Source organism: Stigmatopora argus, chromosome 22, assembly GCF_051989625.1.
Source record: "Stigmatopora argus isolate UIUO_Sarg chromosome 22, RoL_Sarg_1.0, whole genome shotgun sequence".
Taxonomy (NCBI): Eukaryota; Metazoa; Chordata; class Actinopteri; order Syngnathiformes; family Syngnathidae; genus Stigmatopora; species Stigmatopora argus.
In genome coordinates, this window is record NC_135408.1 from 8,670,244 (window position 1) to 8,688,807 (window position 18,564).

General features: G+C 46.9%; 2 protein-coding genes and 2 long non-coding RNA genes across 9 annotated transcripts; 2 read left to right on the forward strand and 2 right to left on the reverse strand.

Annotated features, from left to right (window-relative positions):
* The first annotated feature begins 1,598 nt into the window (after positions 1-1,598).
* LOC144067659 (glutamate receptor 1-like) lies at positions 1,599-9,451 on the forward strand. Its single transcript, XM_077591460.1, is given in 16 exon segments — positions 1,599-1,805; positions 2,104-2,241; positions 3,039-3,278; positions 3,349-3,533; positions 3,605-3,658; positions 3,790-3,939; positions 4,009-4,176; positions 4,239-4,343; positions 4,416-4,526; positions 4,589-4,795; positions 4,868-5,083; positions 5,164-5,456; positions 5,521-5,719; positions 5,787-6,034; positions 8,026-8,140; positions 9,196-9,451. Coding segments are annotated over 16 exon segments (2,685 nt in total). The 5' UTR covers positions 1,599-1,693; the 3' UTR covers positions 9,340-9,451.
* A 758-nt stretch (positions 9,452-10,209) lies between these two features.
* On the forward strand, positions 10,210-18,047 carry LOC144067661 (uncharacterized). Of its 3 annotated transcripts, none has more exons than XR_013298016.1 (9): positions 10,210-10,541; positions 10,917-12,119; positions 12,257-12,375; positions 12,860-14,801; positions 16,224-16,292; positions 16,438-16,537; positions 16,598-16,689; positions 17,551-17,625; positions 17,717-18,047. It is a non-coding gene; the product is annotated as an uncharacterized LOC144067661 (long non-coding RNA). The 3 variants fall into 3 exon arrangements; XR_013298015.1 differs by having other exon boundaries at positions 10,211-10,541; positions 12,860-12,932; positions 14,658-14,801; positions 17,551-18,046; XR_013298014.1 differs by having other exon boundaries at positions 10,211-10,541; positions 17,551-18,047.
* On the reverse strand, positions 10,568-12,844 carry LOC144067660 (magnesium transporter NIPA2-like). 4 transcript variants are annotated; one of them, XM_077591466.1, is made up of 8 exons: positions 12,762-12,844; positions 12,205-12,342; positions 12,083-12,139; positions 11,938-12,028; positions 11,699-11,859; positions 11,444-11,617; positions 11,292-11,374; positions 10,568-11,232 (listed from the first exon to the last, which is right to left on the reverse strand). In XM_077591466.1, exons 1-8 carry the CDS (start codon positions 12,790-12,792, stop codon positions 10,840-10,842), a joined length of 1,128 nt encoding a protein of 375 aa, XP_077447592.1. In that variant the 5' UTR covers positions 12,793-12,844; the 3' UTR covers positions 10,568-10,839. The 4 variants fall into 4 exon arrangements, with proteins under 4 accessions (XP_077447592.1, XP_077447588.1, XP_077447591.1 ...); XM_077591462.1 differs by having other exon boundaries at positions 11,699-12,028; XM_077591465.1 differs by having other exon boundaries at positions 11,938-12,139.
* LOC144067662 (uncharacterized) lies at positions 16,406-18,039 on the reverse strand. Its single transcript, XR_013298017.1, has 3 exons — positions 17,570-18,039; positions 16,604-17,372; positions 16,406-16,524 (listed from the first exon to the last, which is right to left on the reverse strand). It is a non-coding gene; the product is annotated as an uncharacterized LOC144067662 (long non-coding RNA).
* Positions 18,048-18,564: the final 517 nt, after the last annotated feature.

Here is an 18,564-nt window from a genome sequence, read left to right on the forward strand (position 1 = left end):
CTCAAAGCAAAGCAGAACATCATCGGTCGCCATTGACGGGGATAAACGTTCAATTTATTCCATCGCTGCCAGGTCCTTGCATCCAGCTGCATTGGACATCCATCGCCATGGAAACAAACTCAAGCGTTTGGCTTTTCATATCACGCTCAGATGAAAATAATCGCGACCGATCGTCTATTTTCGGGAAGGCGCCGCGCGAGAACAATTGATGATGTCATAGTCGGGGGCGAAAGTTGTACGAGCTACAGCCGCAAATAATTCATTTTATTATGGTGCATTTACACGAAGAGCCACGCGGGTGGCGTGTGTGTTTGTGTGTGTGGGTGCGTGTTTGGGGGGGGCGTCAACCTTCAGCGGGTGCTGTCGTTAATGGCCTCCCGCATGAATAAAACAGCGCGGCTTTTCGGGCGCGTGCCGTCACATTTCTTGTCGAGTCAACATAATTGGTCGCCAACTTCGGGTCAACTTCCTCCTTCCTCGCTGTAAGCGCGTCTTGTGAGGATAAATAAATGATGGCGTATTGTGGCGCCGCCGCCACGCCGCCGACGTTTCCACACGCGCGTTCGCAGGGCCGTTCACGCCGAGCTGAGCAAGCCCACGTGTGAAAGCGTGGACAGGAAGTGGACCGGCTAATTGGATGCCGCCATCCCGCTGTGTTCGTTCTGCTTCTACGGGCCGCCTCCTTGTTTTTAGCGTGACCCCCCAAACACACACACACACATACAAGTCACACACGCTAAATGTTTTTTGAAGTTACCACGGTTACCAGAATTTTACGGTTAAAAACGTCCACTTTTGTAGCCTCTCAAATGAAAATATTGACTTCATTCATTCATTTTCTGAACCGTTTTATCCTCACTGGGGTGCTGGAGCCTATCCCATGAATTGGTGGCCAGCCAATCGCAGGGCACGACGAAACTAAGAACCAATCACTCATAGCTAGGGGCAATTTAGAGTGTCCAATCAGCCTAACATGCATGTCTTTGGAATGTGGGAGGAAACCGGAGTACCCGGAAAAAACCCACGCAGGCCTGGGGAGAACATGCAAATTCCATACAGTTGTTTTTAAAATAATTACCTATATATTTGAAAAAAATAGGGAAACATTAAATATTTCTATTTGTAAGTTTTAATCGTTGTGAATGAAAAAGGAAATATAGTAATATAGTTTATTTACATTACAAAATAAAATGGTAAAAAGTAAGTTTTATTTACTTTTCCAATTTTTACATTTAAATGAATGTTTTTTGGATTTCAAAGAATTTCAAAAGAAAAGTCAGGTCGACATAGACCAATGACTTTGGTGGGCCGAACCTAGAGATGCGGGGGGCTCAAATCTGACCCCCGGGGCGCCATTTCCCCCGCCATTGGGATCGCCGCAGCCGCCGCTATATTACCATGTTGTGCGGTATAACAATTTAGAAGAGTAATAATAAAGAAGGTGACACATGCTTAGTCGTCATATGATGAATGTTAGCAATTAGGGGTCCTAAATTGCCCGCCCGCCCGCCGGCGCGCGCGCGTGCTGATGCCGCTAATTTGATAGGAGCGGAGGGGGGAAGGGGCGGCGGCGGGGGCGGGCAATCCATTCCCGGGAAAGCCCACGCCTGCGTGCCCGAGTGTCAGACAGCTGCAGTGCTCCCGAGGCTGCGTACCGACCGGGGCTGGAAGACGGGAAAAGACTTTGACGGACATGTGGGACGTGAGGGACGTGATGGACGTGAGGGACGCAAGGGCTCTGCTGCCTTTGGCGTTGGCTTTGGCGCTCGCCACCGCCGACACGTTCCCCGCCAGCGTCAACATAGGTGAGCTCCCCTCATCCACGCTTCCCTCTCGCTACCTGAAAGGATGCGCGAATGGATTTATTCCGGGTAAATTTGCTCAAATTGCCGTCGCACTGAAGAAAGTTTCCACGCTGGGACCGCCGCACTTTCAAAATCAGTCGAGGCGATGTCGTTACGGACGGACTTTTACCTTTCGATTTCTTTTGCTTTCGTTTGCAACAATTTGGGGACTGTACGTGTCACTTTATTGATTGTATGTCATTTACTGTTCAATTTGGAACGCTCGTGGGTGACTTCCTGTTCATCCTTGGGCGCACAGGGGGACTTTTCCCGGCCGGGTCGCACGAGGGAGAAGTATTCCGCTTCGCCATGACGCAACGCAACGGCGACGTTCCCAAACTGCTGCCTCAGATGGACGCCGTCGACACGGGCAGCAGCTTCGCCATGACGTACGCTTGTGAGTATCATCGTCACCATCACCGTCGTCCTCCTCCTCCTCCTCCTCCTCCTCATCACGGCCCTAAATGGGGCGTCCGTCAAACATTCGTGTAAAGGAGCGCTAGGCCCAAGGGCGTCGTCGTTGTTGTTGTGACCGTCGACAATGCGCTGACCTCCTTCTTTGGCTGAAACGCCCACAAAAGACGAAAACATCAGCGACGCTTTCCATTCGCTTCTTCCTCTCTTCAGCCACTTCCTTTGTCCTCTTCCACCATTCGACTTTTTTGTTTGTTTGCAACTCTCTCTTCGTCTTTTAATGCGTCTTTGTCTCGGGGTGCTTGACGCCTACGTTTTGATCCCTGTTTCTACCATTGTTCCGTCTTAAATCCTTGTTTTTAGTCGCTGGTTTGAGTTCCGTTTCCCGTTGGCGAGTACCACCACTCGATTCAGCTTCTGCTTTTCATCGACTAATTCTTGTCCTTTTTGACGTTTTGATCACTGTTTTGATGTCTTTATTTGTATTTTTTAATCCCGTTGTCTATTTCCACTCTTTCCCGAGGCGTGGCCCACCACGTGTCCCCCGTCAACGCTTCCCGTCACTTAGCTCTTGATTGTCAGCGACAGCCAGATCATTAGCGCCATAGCTTGGGCCTCGCGGCAAAAGTGCTAAAGTTATCGTAACAGCCCGGGTGTGTTGTTGTTGTTGTTGTTAGCAAGTTAGCGCCATGTTAGCGCTCATGTTTATTTTTGTCTACCCGTGAGACAAAAAGTCGAAACCCTTGAGTTTAATTGGACGGCGATACCCTGCCTCGTCAGTCTGCTCGCAGTTCGCCAAGGGCGTCCACGCGGTGATGGGCGTGTACGACCAGCGCACCGTCAACATGGTGTCGTCCTTCTGCGCCTCGCTTCACGTCAGTTTCGTCACGCCGTCCACCCCCGAGCTGGCCGACGGCCCCTTCGTGCTGCAGTTGCGCCCCGGCCTGCGGGAGGCGCTCTTGTCGCTGCTGGACCACTTTGACTGGCAACGCTTCGTCTACATGTACAGCGCAAACGGAGGTGACTTTTGTTTTTTGTTTTTTTTTGGTGCTCGCCGGAGATAGGCCAACTTTATTCCTGTTTCGTTCAGGCGTGTCGGTCTTGAAGAAAGTTCTGGAGCAGGCGGCTGAGCAAGGCTGGCAGGTGACCTCCGTCAACTTGGACTCGCTGAGCGAGGCCGGATTTATCTCGCTGCTGGCCGACCTGGACTTCAAGAAGGAGTTCCAAGTGGTTCTGGACTGCGAGGCAGATCGCCTCAACGCTATCCTGGCTCTGGTTGGTCCCTCATGCTGCTTGCCTACCGACCGTCTCTGGGACCGTGTGGCCACCATCTTGTCTCCTGGCAGATTGCGTCGCAGAGAAGAAACCTGAAGAACTATCATTACATCCTTCTCAACCTGGTACTTGTCCACTCTGCGTCCAACGTTTTGTTTGTTTTTGTTTTTACCCGGACTGAACTGGTCGGCTCGTTTTACGCAAGTTTGTCCATCTATCACGAATTCTATTTTTCTATCTTGTTTGTGTTTGGTAGGGCTTCGTGGAGCTGAACATGACGGAGTTCTACGCGTTGTCGCCCAACGTGACGGGTTTCCAACTGGTCAACTGGTCTGACGCCTTGGCGAGCAGGGTCCAGCGAGACTGGAGGAACTTTGACGGCAAAACGGCGAGACGCAGTCTGCGGGTACGGGCCGACGCCGCTTGGCGTTCAGCGCGCCCGACCCGACGGTGACCCTCCGCTCCGGCGTCTCAGTACGCAGGCGCGCTGACCTACGACAGCGTCAGCGTGATGGCGGCGGCTTTCCGCAACCTCCGACGGCAGCGCATCGACGTGTCCCGCCGCGGGAACGCCGGCGAGTGCCTGGGGAACCCCCCGGCGCCCTGGGGCCAAGGCATCGACATACAGAGGGCGTTGCTGCAGGTCCGGCACCCCCGCAGGCTCAAAACGCTGGACATTTTTGAGCTGACCTTTCGACCGCGTAGGTGCGTCTGGACGGTCTGACAGGCCGCGTTCAGTTCGACCCGCGGGGACATCGGACCAACTTTTCGCTCGCCGTCATGGAACTGAGCCGCACCGGGCCCATGAAGGTGCGTGTGTTCGTGCGGGTAAAGCGCGGGGACCTTTTTTTTTGCAAGGCCTTGACTGCGTGTCGGGTCCAGGTGGGCGCGTGGACTGAGAGGAGGGGCTACGTCAGCACGGTGCGCTACAAGCCCTCACAGGAGGAATTCCACGGTCTCCTAAACCACACTTACGTCATCACCACCATCTTGGTGAGGAGCAACGTGGGCGGGGCCGGAGATCATCGGGGCCGAACGTGGGCGTGTCCTTCCAGGAAGCGCCCTACATGATGCTGAAGAAGAACCACGAGCAGCTGGTGGGCAACGACAGGTACGAAGGTTACTGCGCCGAGCTGGCCGCCGAGATCGCCAAGCACGTGGGCTTCACCTACCGACTGGAGCTGGTGGGCGACGGCAAGTACGGCTCCCGGGACCCCGCCTCCAAGATGTGGAACGGGATGGTGGGGGAGCTGGTCTATGGGGTGAGCGCTCGCCGATTTCTCGGGAAGAACTGGTAAGCTTCCGACTCTGACATTTTTCCCTGCCCGGCGCAGAAGGCGGACGTGGCGGTGGCGCCGCTAACCATCACGCTGGTGCGCGAGCAGGTCATCGACTTCACCAAACCCTTCATGTCTCTGGGCATCTCCATCATGATCAAGAAGCCCACCAAATCCAAACCGGGGGTCTTCTCCTTTCTGGACCCGCTGGCCTACGAGATCTGGATGTGCATCGTCTTCGCCTACATCGGCGTGAGCGTGGTGCTCTTCTTGGTGAGACTCCTCCCCTCGCCCGTGCGCAGATAGAGGTTTGACGCGCGCAACGATGTGACCATGGCTCGCCGACCCGACAGGTGAGTCGTTTCAGTCCTTACGAGTGGAAGAAGAAGGAGGAGGAGGAAGAGGAAGATGGAACTCCAGCCATGTCTTCTAAACACGCCACGGGTAGCTCAACGGCACGCAAGACGAGTTCCAGAGTAGGTTTTGATGCGGTTTTGGGTCTCCGTTGACTGGCAGGACACGCGTCTGAGAGACAGAAAGACAAAGACAAAGAAAGTCTGGAGCACACCAACGACTTTGGCATCTTCAACTCCCTGTGGTTCTCCTTGGGAGCCTTCATGCAGCAAGGATGCGACATCTCACCCAGGTCCCATTGCGCCACCGCCAGGTCTATAAAGCACGTCCGTTTGACGGAACCTTCCGTCGGGCAGGTCCCTGTCGGGTCGCATCGTGGGGGGCGTGTGGTGGTTCTTCACGCTGATCATCATCTCCTCGTACACCGCCAACCTGGCGGCGTTCCTGACGGTGGAGCGCATGGTGTCGCCCATCGAGAGCGCCGAGGACTTGGCCAAGCAGAGCGAGATCGCCTACGGGACATTGGACGGCGGCTCCACGAAAGACTTCTTCAGGGTGAGAAGCGTCCCGGGCGTCCCGCTATCATTTCTTTTTTTTGTTCAAATCCCTCCTCCCTCGCCAGAGGTCCAAGATCGGCGTGTTCGAGAAGATGTGGTCCTACATGCGCGGCGCCGACCCCACCGTCTTCGTCAAGAACACCGACGAGGGCGTGAGCCGCGTGCGCAAGTCCAAGGGCAAGTACGCCTACCTGCTGGAGTCCTCCATGAACGAGTACATCGAGCAGCGGGCGCCGTGCGACACCATCAAAGTGGGCGGCAACCTAGACTCCAAGGGTTACGGCGTGGCCACGCCCAAAGGCTCGCCCCTCAGGTACTCGCTCGACCGTCTTCGTCTCGTTATTCTCCTCGTTTTGCCCCCTTAGTTTGATTAGCGTCCTTAACTTTCTAAGCATCTTTAGGCTTTTTCTTAGCTTTTTTTTTCGTTAGCGGCGGTAGTTTCCCGAGCCTTGTTAGCTTCAATATTACCCTCGTTTTGTCAGCAAAATTTTTGAAAACCACTTTTTCCCTCCTTAGCTTTGTAAGCATGATTAACCTCGTTAGCTTCATAATGAGTTTTGCCCCGCGCGGCGACCCCTGAGGAGATAAGCCGAAAGTACACCACCAGTCTCCTTCACGTCGTTAGCTTAGTCAGCGTAATGAACATTAGCTTTGTTAGCATCCTGAGCGTTCTCAGCGTGGACAAAGGTGAAAGCCACAAAAAAAAATTAGCCTCGTTAATCTGGTTAACATCGTTTGCCTTATTCAGACCAGTGGCATTTTTAGCTGTCTTAGCCTCACCGTTAGCACCATTCGTCTCATTACCATCAAAGTCTGGCAGGCTAACCTTTCAGCGTGTATGTTATCACACACTCATCTGTGAATAGGATTTTATGACAAATGTTACTTCTACGTGAAAATACGGCAATATTACGTGTTTGTTCGGATTTGTAAACTGTCTGTTTTGAATATATACATTGCTTTTTTTTGTTTTTTTTTCGTCTTATCGCGTATACGTATGTGCCCGAGTGAGTGTTTTTTGTCTGATGTCTGTCTCTTTCTTCTGTCCGTCCAAATGTTTGAGCCCCCCCGCCCCCAACCCCACCACCTCGGCTCATCTGTGTGTCGGCTCATGGCGGCTGCGGACGGCTGACGCCTTTTAACGCTTGGGTCAGTGATGCCGCTTAGCTTAGCTTAGCGGAGTTTAGCGCCGCGTGCCACCGAGCGCATGTTGCCTAGCGACCGTCACTCACGGCGACTCGGAGGGAAACTTTTTTTTATTTTGGGAGCTTTTATGTCTTCTCCAGCACAGCCAGCATGCCATTGTTCGGCTCACTCATTTGGTCCACGGCGACTCACGACTCAGCACAATTTGGGATCCAGTTGCCTAGCAACAGCACCACACACACACATACATCCGTGCTCGCGCGCACACACGCCGTTAACTGCCATTAAAGTGCTATTTAGAGTTTATATATGGGTGTTTTCATGTGTCTTTGTGTTTGACGAGAGTTTTTTAATGTGCCCGTGTTTTTGTGTTTGTGTAAGTGTGTGTTTTTTATGTATTCTTGTCTCCGTATGTGTGTGTGTGTTAACTCTTTCACTGCCATTGACAGTTATAGGCGTTATATCCATTTCAATTGGAAAGGCTGGCATTGAGGGATTATGTTAAAATGTAATTGGGGCAATAGACATCCAATTGAGTCAAACTGCGATTATTAGCCATTTTTTTACAACATGAGACAAATAGCTAAAGCGTTTATTTTACTTGGCCTGGATGATCTAACCTTTTTTCCCCAAATTCAATTAGTTTAACTTTTTTCATGTTTCCTTTTTAGCTGTTAGCTTCAACGCAATGAGGTATAACATTGTATAGCTAGAAAAAATGTTCTACGTGGTTTTAATGCACAATATGCGTCATTTTGTGAAGTATATGTTGATTGATCGCCACCACTCAAATTGAATTGGACGTCTGTGGCCGTCAATGTCAGTCAGTCAAGGAGTCAAGTGTGGGCATGTATGTAGTTTGACATTTTAAGTTTCTGTGCTGTGAGTGCATGTTTTGTGGGCGGGGTGTTCCGAGACACGCCTTGTTTACGTCTTTGTTCGTGGACGGCGTGCGTACGTGTTTGAGGGAGGGAGGAAAGGCCAGAGTAGGATGTGCGATGGGTGGGCGGGCGGTTCTGGCTGTTGTATGATGTTGCTGCTGCTGCCCCCTTCTCCCGCTGATGATGATGATAATGATGATGATGGTGGCGATAACATAAGATAACATGTTGGCTGTTGATGTTATGTTATGTTATGTTATGCGACGGTGGGCCTCAGAATTCCCGTCAACCTGGCCGTGCTCAAGCTCAATGAGCAGGCCATCTTAGACAAGTTGAAGAACAAGTGGTGGTACGACAAAGGGCAATGCGGACACAAGGACGCCGGCAGGAAGGTCAGTTAGAGGTCGCTCGCTCAGACGCACCCGCCCGAGTCCCGCCCCCACGACAAACCCTCACCTTTACACTTGAGTTTCATTGTCTTGTGTTGTATTTGGTGTTTTTTTTACTCTCCTTTTTCCTTCTTTTCCTTTGTTCATTCCTATTTTGGTGAACATTTGGGTCTTTCAGTTTCATCTTTCAGAATTTTTTTCTCCGATTTTTTTATTTTTATTTTATTTTTAAGCCTGTTTGTGGCGGGTTTTTTTCCTTATTTGGTTTGTCTTTTTTGTAGTTTTCCCCCTTTTTGCAAGAGGAGCATGACCGCCTGGTGACTGAGCATGAATCCAACAACCCGCGGAGCCCCGCCCCCAACCGAATGCGACCTTTGACATCTCCCGGCGTTCCCCTCCGATGTCAAAGGTCACGTTTTGGCCACGCCAAACAAAAATGCTTTTGTCTCCAATTTGTCACCGCCAAGGTCGCGATGTCGTTTCCCGTCGGTGAACGTTTCGTTAACTTCCCGTAGCTCTTGACACGACTTCCTGCTCATCTCTTTCGTCGGAAGTTCTTGTAGATTTTCTGTTAAACTTCCCTTTGTGCAATTTTATGTTGAATTTTTATTTGCGTTGTCGATGCTTGTCCGACGTTTAATTTTGAAGAATCCCGTCAAGACACTTTGGAGAGAAAAGCATGAGCCGCTCACGGGCTCCGCCCACTCTGACAACTGCATGCAAATAAAAACGTTCACTTCAATTCAATTTCTGAAAGCACATTTTAGTTGAAATTTAAAACATTCCGATTTTTTAAAATGGTTTGACAACATACAAAGATTTGATTAAATTGCTGTTGGAATCTTTAAAGAAGAAATGTATATTCCGAAATAATGTAAGGGCACTTTGGTGTTTTTTCGGGGGGGGAGAAGAGAGCGGATAGTTGCAAAATAATGACTTGCTCAGTGGAGTGTCGTGACTGGAATGGATTTGTCCTGCACCTTGACGCCGCACCCTTTGAAATAGCCCCACCACCCCAAAAAAGTGGGCCTAAAAGCTGTGTTTTTGACCCTGGACAGGACAAGACCAGCGCGCTGAGTCTGAGCAACGTCGCAGGAATCTTCTACATCCTGATTGGAGGTCTGGGCCTAGCCATGATGGTGGCACTACTGGACTTTTGCTACAAGTCGCGAATGGAGTCGCGTAGGATGAAGGTGAGCTAACGAAGCGCTCGGCCTTCATTGGCGCCAATTTGCCAGACGAGAAGAACAAAACGCACCTCGGGGACGTCGTTTAAAAGAAAATTTGAGCGGATTTCTTTCTCCGGATACCAAAAATAACTCAAAGTTGAATTGGCCGACGCGCCACTAATGAAAAACGAACCCCCCCGACAGGAGCTGATCGATGCGGCCATGCTGAGCAGCGGCCTGGGGGGCGTGGGCTCGGCGGGCGAGAACGGCGGCGTGGCGGCGCGGGAACTGGCCCGCGCCAGCGCGCCCGGATTGGTGTGCGTGAGCAAGGCCGCCGGCCTGGGACTGGCCTCTGACCTCATGTGACTCCGCCCCCGGGTGGGCAGAGATAATCACAGAGCTTTTTTTTTGTTTTTGATTTTTTCCTTCCTTTTTTGCGCTGCTGTTTAGAAGAAAGCGATCACACGTCTTACAATTGCCTGTTGAGCACAAATAAATGTTCAGAAAATAGGAATTCCATCAGGTTGTTATTTAAAAAAAACTCAGTTTCATTTAAAACATCAACTCTACTATTAATCAATGCCATCTGACCATAATATATCTTGAACAAATTACATTTCTTCAAACAAAAAAAGTCAACAGATCTTTTTCTATACACAAGAGTCCATGAAAAAACATTCAACAATTATTTTTAAAATAACATTATAAAATATATTAAAAATACTGGAAAATTTAATTAATCTGTGAAATTGTAAAATCCAACCTGAATTGTAAAAAAAACATTACAATGTTTCTGTGCCATTTTGCAATAAAGCTTTGAAGCGACAACAAACGATGAAACTATCTCTAACACTGTGTCCAGCCAATGATATGACGCGGTTCACGTCACGTGTGTTTACTTCCGCTACTGCGAACGTGCGTGGTTGTGTTTTGCAGGTTAGCATATAGCTAACGGTTCGGTGGAGCTGCTGCCAAGCTCTTCTCATGGCTAAAAGACCGGCCTGTGGCAGAGCCACTCATCAAGCCAAAGTTAAAAACAAATGCGCTTATTTTGAGATGGAATGGCTGTCGGAGTATGTGCAAATAGAAGAGAAAAATCGTGAAATCGGGTGAGAAAGGTCTCCTCTGCAACACATGGGGCGAAGCTAAAGTTGCAAGCGAGTTTTCCCATGGACAAAGATGGACTTCACTAAATGGAAGTCATTTGAATGAGAAGGACCGGCGTGAGGAATAAGGTAAAGCTTCTTTTCAGATTTGTGCATATTTTATAGTGACCGTTATGACGTTTTATTCATGGATATGAAGCATTAAATTATATGATGGCTAGATCCTTTATGGGTAGTAGACATGCACCTGTTTATGGCAGGTGTGATACTTGTGTGTGTGTGTTTATGGCCATAGCATGTTGCTAAGGGAGGTTGTCTGTATGCCCAGACATATGAAAAATTAGAGGGAACATTGCTTCTAACAGCTAGTCTTGTCAAAATAGAGAAAAAATGAAAGATGCAGGTCCCCAAATTGGTTGGCCAAAGTTCAGCTGATGACAAAAACGCCTCGTTCGACCACCTGGGGGCGCGCGTTCACCAGCCTGCGTTTGTCTTCTTTCTTAGCCCCGCCTCCTCGTGCCATCGCCTCCTCCGTGAGCTCCTCCTCCGCCCAAGTCGTCGCTTCTATCGCACGCCTGGCGACGATGACGTCGGCGCCACGAGTCACCCGCGCGTCTTTGAAAAGCTGGAGCATGGCCACGCCCTCCGCCATCACCAGGAAGGCGCCGACAACGGTCACGGCGTCCGCGGCGGCCAACCGGCTCCATTCGCCTAAAAGGACCGTCGACGTGACCAGGACCACCGTCGTAAAGGTGACGTAGTACGCCGGGTACACCAGCAGGGGGCCGAAGGTGTCCAAGGATTTGTTCAGGAAGTGCACCTGCGTGGGCGAATCGACTCGTCGATCGGTCCGGCTCGTGCCGGGGGCGTGGTCATTACCTGCGTGACCACGGCGGCGAGAAGCGTGACTAGCAGCGTCCAAGTGAGCGGCGAGGACAGCGCGGCGGTGGCGTCGTGGAGCGCTGCAGAGGAAGACAAGAAAGAGCGCACGTCTCCACCGGACGGACAAAATGGTGGCGTGCTTCACAGACCAGTTCGGATGGCGGCGGCGAGCCCTTTGACGCTGGACACGGTGAAGGCGCCCAGGAGGGAGCAGACGGCCACGTCCGGCAGCACGTAGGCGCGCGACACGGCCGGCCGGAGACACGACAACCACATCAGGATGGCGCACGCCGTCGACACGCACGACATGTACGCCACGAAACCTGCCACGCCATATGACCACGACTCTCAAACATCTATCCTTGCTTGTGTAATATTTACTCGAGCGAGTTAGCTTCGCTAACCGGGCTGCATCAGCAGGTGGCTCATTTCCCCGAGTGACATCACTTCCTGTTCCTGAGGGGCATGGATGACCAGCAGGACGCTTCCCAGCACGCACAAGGCGCAGCCCATCTTGCACAAGACGTTCAACGTCTCCCCCAGCAGGAAGGATGACAAAATTGCGCTTTGCGCGCAGGCAAGCGAGATTGAGTACCTGGCAACGCATACAAGCGCGTGCAGCCATACCTGGCAACGCACATACCTGCAAAGGACGCTGAGCGCGCCCAGCGGCGTCACCAGCGTGGCCGAGGCGAAGACGTAGGCCGCAAAGTTACAGGCCTCTCCGACGCCCACTGCGGGACAACGGGTGTAACGGCAAGTCGGACGCACGCAATCGACTGTCTTACTCGTTAGCAGGCCGCTCCACCACAAGCCGTCCCTCAGGTAACCGTGACCTCCGTCGCCTGCGCACGAGCGCACGTTAGCTCGGCCCTTTTGCTAGCGGGCGCCAAGTTAGTCCGGAGTTAACCTGCACGTCTTTGTCCCCTGGTGGCCGATCGTAAAAGCGCTTTCTTCTTCAGGACCACGCTCCCACCGATCAGGATGGCGGACAGCAGGGCGAGGCTTAGTCCCGCCCACTGGCTGTAGGCGCCGGGGACGGGAACTTCTACAAAGCGGACGTGATGTCACGACAACAGAGGTCAGGCGACACCGTGACAGTGGCTTGCTATTACTACAGTTGTGCGCGCTAAGGACGGCCCTTGTGTTGACATAGTAAACATGGACTCATTTTACCTGCCTGAAAAAATGGAGTCGCTTTAAAAGTGAACTCTGTTTACATTGAGCACTCGGTAACTTTGACACTTAGTATAACACTTCAACTCAAGAAACACACTTCCCTGCCTTCCTATTGTTAAAATGGATTTCATAATATTCTTTTGATTAACATCCATTGACTTCCATTTTTTATTTCTAACCTCTAATTCAACGAGACCATGTGTAGGTGAACTGTCAGCAACACGAAAACATTTTGGGAAGCCAAATTATGAATATGAAGATGCCGATTTATCAATAGATAACACTCACCATGTACGCAAGAGCCGTTGTTCATGCACATCCTGCCAGCGCAAAAAAAATAAATACACACGGACGCACGCAAGCTCACTGATGGTTTGACCCGCCAGGTAAAAAGGTGACCACGCCCTCAACGACGACAATGACCGAGGAGTGCTGCTGCCATCTAGCGGTCAAGTTCAGGTTCGTTACGAAACAGTTACAGCATGTTTGAATTCATAATAAATGTTCATAATAAATCTCTCGTTATAGCGATCTCTGTCAGACACAGTCAGAATCTTGTAAGAAAACAAACTAATGTTTGTAATTTGCATGTATGTTATTTATTAAGTAAAAAAGACTTGCGTTGCATCATAGCAGGTAGTTAGATCGAATCCCACAGTCATCCAACTTGTCGCTTCACGACTGAAAAAGAAATGTAGTATGTCGTTCCGTGACTTAGTAGGGAGGTGGGTGAGAGCTTACCTCAACAGGTAAGACATCTGCCTACCATGCGAGAGGTTGTGGATCGAATCCCACAGTCATCCAATTTGTCGCTTCACGATTGATAAAGAAATATATTATGTCGTTCCGTGACTTAGTAGCAAGTGTGGTTCGATTCCTGATGTGGTGTCATTTTCCCTTAAATACAGACGGCCGTGTGTAGTCAAGGGTTCCCAAAAATGACAAGCTAAGCTGTGGCCACTTCATGGTGTAGAGGTTTGTTCACCTGGCTACCATGTAGACAGTTGGGGTTCGAATCCCAGTTGGGAATCATTTTTCCCTTAAATAGAAACAACCATGTGTAGTCAAGACCTTCCAATAATCACAAGATAAAGTGTGGTCACTTCATGGTGTAGAGGTTTGTTCACCTGGCTACCATGTAGACAGTTGGGGTTCGAATCCCAGTTGGGAATAATTTTTCCTTTAAATGGGAAACAACCATGTGTAGTCAAGACCTTCCAATAATGACAGAGTAAAGTGTGTCCACTTCATGGTGTAGAGGTTCACTCACATAACTGCCATGTAGGCAGTTCGGGTTCAAATCCCAGTTGGGAATGATTTTTTTCCCTTAAATAGAAACAACCACGTGTAGTCAAGACTTTCCAATAATGACAGAGTAAAGTGTGGCCAATTTGTGGCGCAGAGGTTCACTCACCTGACTCCCATGTGGGAGGCTGGGGTTCGAATCCCAGTTGGGAAACATTTTCCCTTAGTTGTTTCTATATATTTGTAGTCAAGACCTTCCAATAATGACATAAGGAAAGTGTGGCCAATTTGTGGCGCAGAGGTTCACTCATCTGACTCCCATGTGGGAGGCTGGGGTTCGAATCCCCGCTGGGAAACATTTTCCCTTAGTTGTTTCTATATATTTGTAGTCAAGACCTTCCAATAATGACATAGGGAAAGTGTGGCCAATTTGTGGCGCCGAGGTTCACTCACCTGACTGCCATGTAGGCAGTTGGGGTTCAAACCCCAGTTAGGAATGATTTTTTTCCCTTAAATAGAAACAACCATGTGTAGTCAAGACCTTCCAATAATCACTAGGTTAAGTGTGGTCACTTCATGGCGTAGAGGTTCATTGACCTGACTGCCATGTGGGCAGCTGGGGTTCAAATCCCGGTGTTGTTTGACTGATCACTATGCAGTTCAGTATATTTTTTCATTAAAATAAAGACTTAGTTCATTATACACAGCTGTATGATGACAATAAAGGCTTGTGATTTGATATAAAGGCGTAGCATCCCATAAGACTAGGCTTTCATTTCAAACTATTATATTTTAAAAAAGAAAGAAAAAAAGTCGAGGGCGTTCCCTGAAGTGACGTCACATTGGTGAGCCGGAAGTGAAACAGACCGGAAAAGACAATGGAAAAAAAGGGTTTTCGTTGACCAGTACACTTTGTTTTGTTTGTAAACGTCTTTTCAGGTTTTTAATCGCATGATCTAAACGGCCTAATTTGGGTCAGCTCCAACCAAAACACGTTTGTTAACGGACATGAACAGAAGTCCACCAAGAAGTTGTTTTTTTTTACGTTGGCTGATTTTTGTGTAATCGACGCATGGCGAAAAGGTAAGAAATGCTCCCGTTTTCTACATTGCACGCTTCTATAAAGATATAGTTCCACTTGCAGTCATAATATCTCCCAATCGAATTGCGTTTAGTGTTTTTTAATCGTTTCAAAGATCGCATAAGGGCAGAAAAAAAGACTCCTCAATGATTTTTTCAATTCGAAATTCCTTTATAGTCCATTTGTCATAAAACGAAAATCCTAATTGTGGAAAGACACTCTCCAGTAATATTGGTAAAATCTGACGACTTGATTTATTTATTTATTTTTGGTAAGGCTTTTTTTTTTCTTTAAAAAACGACCTAGTATGGTAAGGCTTTTTTGAATAAAAACGACCATGTATAGTAAGGCTTTTTTGAATAAAAACGACATAGTATATATAGTAAGGCTTTTTCCGTAAAAAATGACATAGTATATATAGTAAGGCTTTTTTCTTTAAAAAATGACATAGTAAGGCTTTAAAAAAACGACATAGTATATATAGTAAGTTTTTTTTCTTAAAAAACGACATAGTATAGTGAGGCTTTTTTTCTTAAAAACGACATAGTATAGTAAGGCTTTTATTTCTTAAAAACGACATAGTATAGTAAGGCTTTTTTCTTAAAAAACGACATAGTATAGTACGGCTTTTTTCTTAAAAAACGACATAGTATAGTAAGGCTTTTTTTCCGTAAAAAAATGACACAAATTATAATAAGGCTTTATTTATTAAAAAAACAACATAGCATAGTAAGGCTTTTTTCTTTATAAAAAACGACATAGTATAGTAAGGCTTTTTTCGTAATAAAACGACATAGTATAGTAAGGCTTTTTTGTTAATAAAACGACATAGTATAGTAAGGCTTTTTTCATAAAAAACTACATAGTATAGTAATGCTTTTTTCTTAAAAAACGACATAGTATAGTAAGGCTTTTTTCCATAAAAATGACATAGTATAGTAAGGCTTTTTTTATTTAAAAAACGACATAGTATAGTACGGCTTTTTTTCTTAAAAACGACATAGTATAGTAAGGCTTTTTTCTTTTAAAAAAACGACATAGTATAGTAAGGCTTTTTTCTTAAAAATACGACATAGTAAGGTTTTTTTCTTTAAAAACGACATAGTATAGTAAGGCTTTTTTCTTTAAAAAACACATAGTATAATACAGCTATTTTTTTATTAAAAAAACGACATAGTATAGTAAGGCTTTTTTTTTCGTTAAAAAATGAAGGCATTATTTATAAACAAGGCTTTATTTATAAAAAAATGACAGTATAGTAAGGCTTTTTTTTCTTTAAAAAACAACAACGTAGTATAGTAAGGCTTTTTTTTCTTTAAAAACGACGTAGTATAGTAAGGCTTTTTTCTTAAAAAACGACATAGTAAGGCTTTTTTTCTTTGAAAAATGACCATGTATAGTAAGGCTTGTGGTATCTCTGACAGGATGGAGTAGGTTTGGGACCAGCTTGTGGATGAAGCGCCGTCCCGACCGGTCGCCTTCGTATTGGCTCGGTATGTGGTCTCGCCTTGTTGCAGCGATCATAGTGCATGTGCATAGCCATAAAAAACTTTTTAGAATGAAAAAAAATATTTCTTATAAATCACAGTCAAGGTCACATAATAGATTTGCTGTCAACTTTTATTTTTATTTTTTCAGATTAGTGACAAAGGCAAAAATGGATGACTTGTGGGATGGACAGTCTTCCAACGAAAAGGTTTCCCAAACTGTGGAGAGCGAGGACACCTGAAGACAAAAAGTAAGTTTAACAGACATTCATGTTGCTGTGCAGAAAATATTTCTTTTTTGTTTTTCTTAGACTCACCTGCGGATGGCGGTGACGTAGGATGTCGATTTCACCAGGTGGCTGACTTGGCCTCAATAGGAGAGCACAAACTTACCATACAAAAGGTAATCGGTTGGATTCCCCGCCTCCTCCAACTTGTCACTTTTCAGGGCAAATAAAAACCGAGTGGGCAGGACCATACTTTTTAGGGCGGTGGCTTATACACTTAGTCAATTGAGTCGTGCGCCCTCCTACCGAAAATACTTGGCCGGTCGAAGTTTAGTGGGTGTGTGGGTGGGCCCCTTGGCGCACACAGTGGAGTATGCGCCTACCGCCGAGTGGATGCTGGTTCGCGTCCCGCAGACGTACTCTTGGTGCCTCTCCCCGCCTTCGGCGGGGAGAGGCACCTGCGACATGAGAATAATTACCTTTTACTAAAAAAAACTTTAAAAATTAAATTTTACATTTAATCATCACATCAAACTTTGTTAAAATAATTGGCCTAAAAAATCAAAAGACACTGGCTATTAGCTAGGATGTCAAATTGACACCCAAACATTTTTATTGGTCTGAAATACATTTGCATCGCACTGGCAACGAAACGCAATCGGCAGGTCTTTACTTTTTAGGGAGGTCGCTTATACACTTAGTCAAATGAGTCACGCGCCCACTTACAGAAAATACCTGGCCAGCCGAAGTTTAGTGGGTGTGTGGGTGGTTCCCTTGGCGCACACAGTAGAGTATGCACCTACCGCCGAGTGGAGGCTGGTTCGCGTCCCGCAGACGTACGCTTGGTTGGGAGAGGCACCTGCGAAATAAGAATAACTATCTTTTACTAAAAAAAAAACTTTAAAAATTAAATTTTACATTTAATCATCACATGAAACTTTGTTAAAATAATTGGCCTAAAAAATCAAAATACACTGGCTATTCGCTAGGATTTCAAATTACAACCTTTTTGTCCTACGACACTAATATATTTACAGTGGCGACACGGTTTTCAACCTGGACATGACGAAGGCGGTGGCGACGTGCATCTGTCCCAACTGCTTCTGCGGCCGGTCAGCGAGCTCTTCCCGACTGGAGGCTGTGAATGACATAAAGGTCACGTGACCAAAGTTGTGATGTTGACGACGACAATCGGACTTACAGATGGGTGAGGATTTGCCATCCGGCAAAGTCGTCCGCCTGCATCTGCAGGAGCCGTCCAAAAGCATGACCATGTCAGCCTCCGCTCACTGGGGCGCCAGAGACTCCTGGATGAAGGCGCAATCCGGGGTGCGCAGGTACAAGTCTGTCAACAAACAAGGCAAGGTGTAAACTTGTGGGGAACATTTCCTCCATGCTGTAACTTATTCAACAAATATCTTGTACTTACATGAGCCTTGTGAGGATGAGCCAGAAGCAAAGATTCATTCATTAAGTATACAATAAAGTCAAATATGACTATTTTTGCTCAAATGCCACACAAAGCGGGTTTTTGTATTTTAAAAAAAATAGCCTTACTATATATATATATATACATATATATATATATATATATATATATATATATATATATATACATACACACACATACATATACATATATATATATATATATACACACATATACATACACATATACATATAAATATATATATATACACATACATATACATATATATATACACACACACACACATATACACATATATATATACACACACATATATATATACATACACATATATATATACACATACATATATATACACATATATTTAATAAATAAAAGCCTTATTCTACATAGTCATTTTTTAAGAAAATATGCCTTACTATAATGGTCATTTTTTTCTTCAGAAAAAAACGCTTTACTATATACATGGTCATTTATTTTTTAAGAAAAACGCTTTACTATACAGTCGTTTTTTAAGAAATAAGCCATACTATACTATGTCGTTTTTAAGAAAAAAACCCTTACTGTACTATGTCGTTTTTTTTAAGAAAAAAAGCCTTAC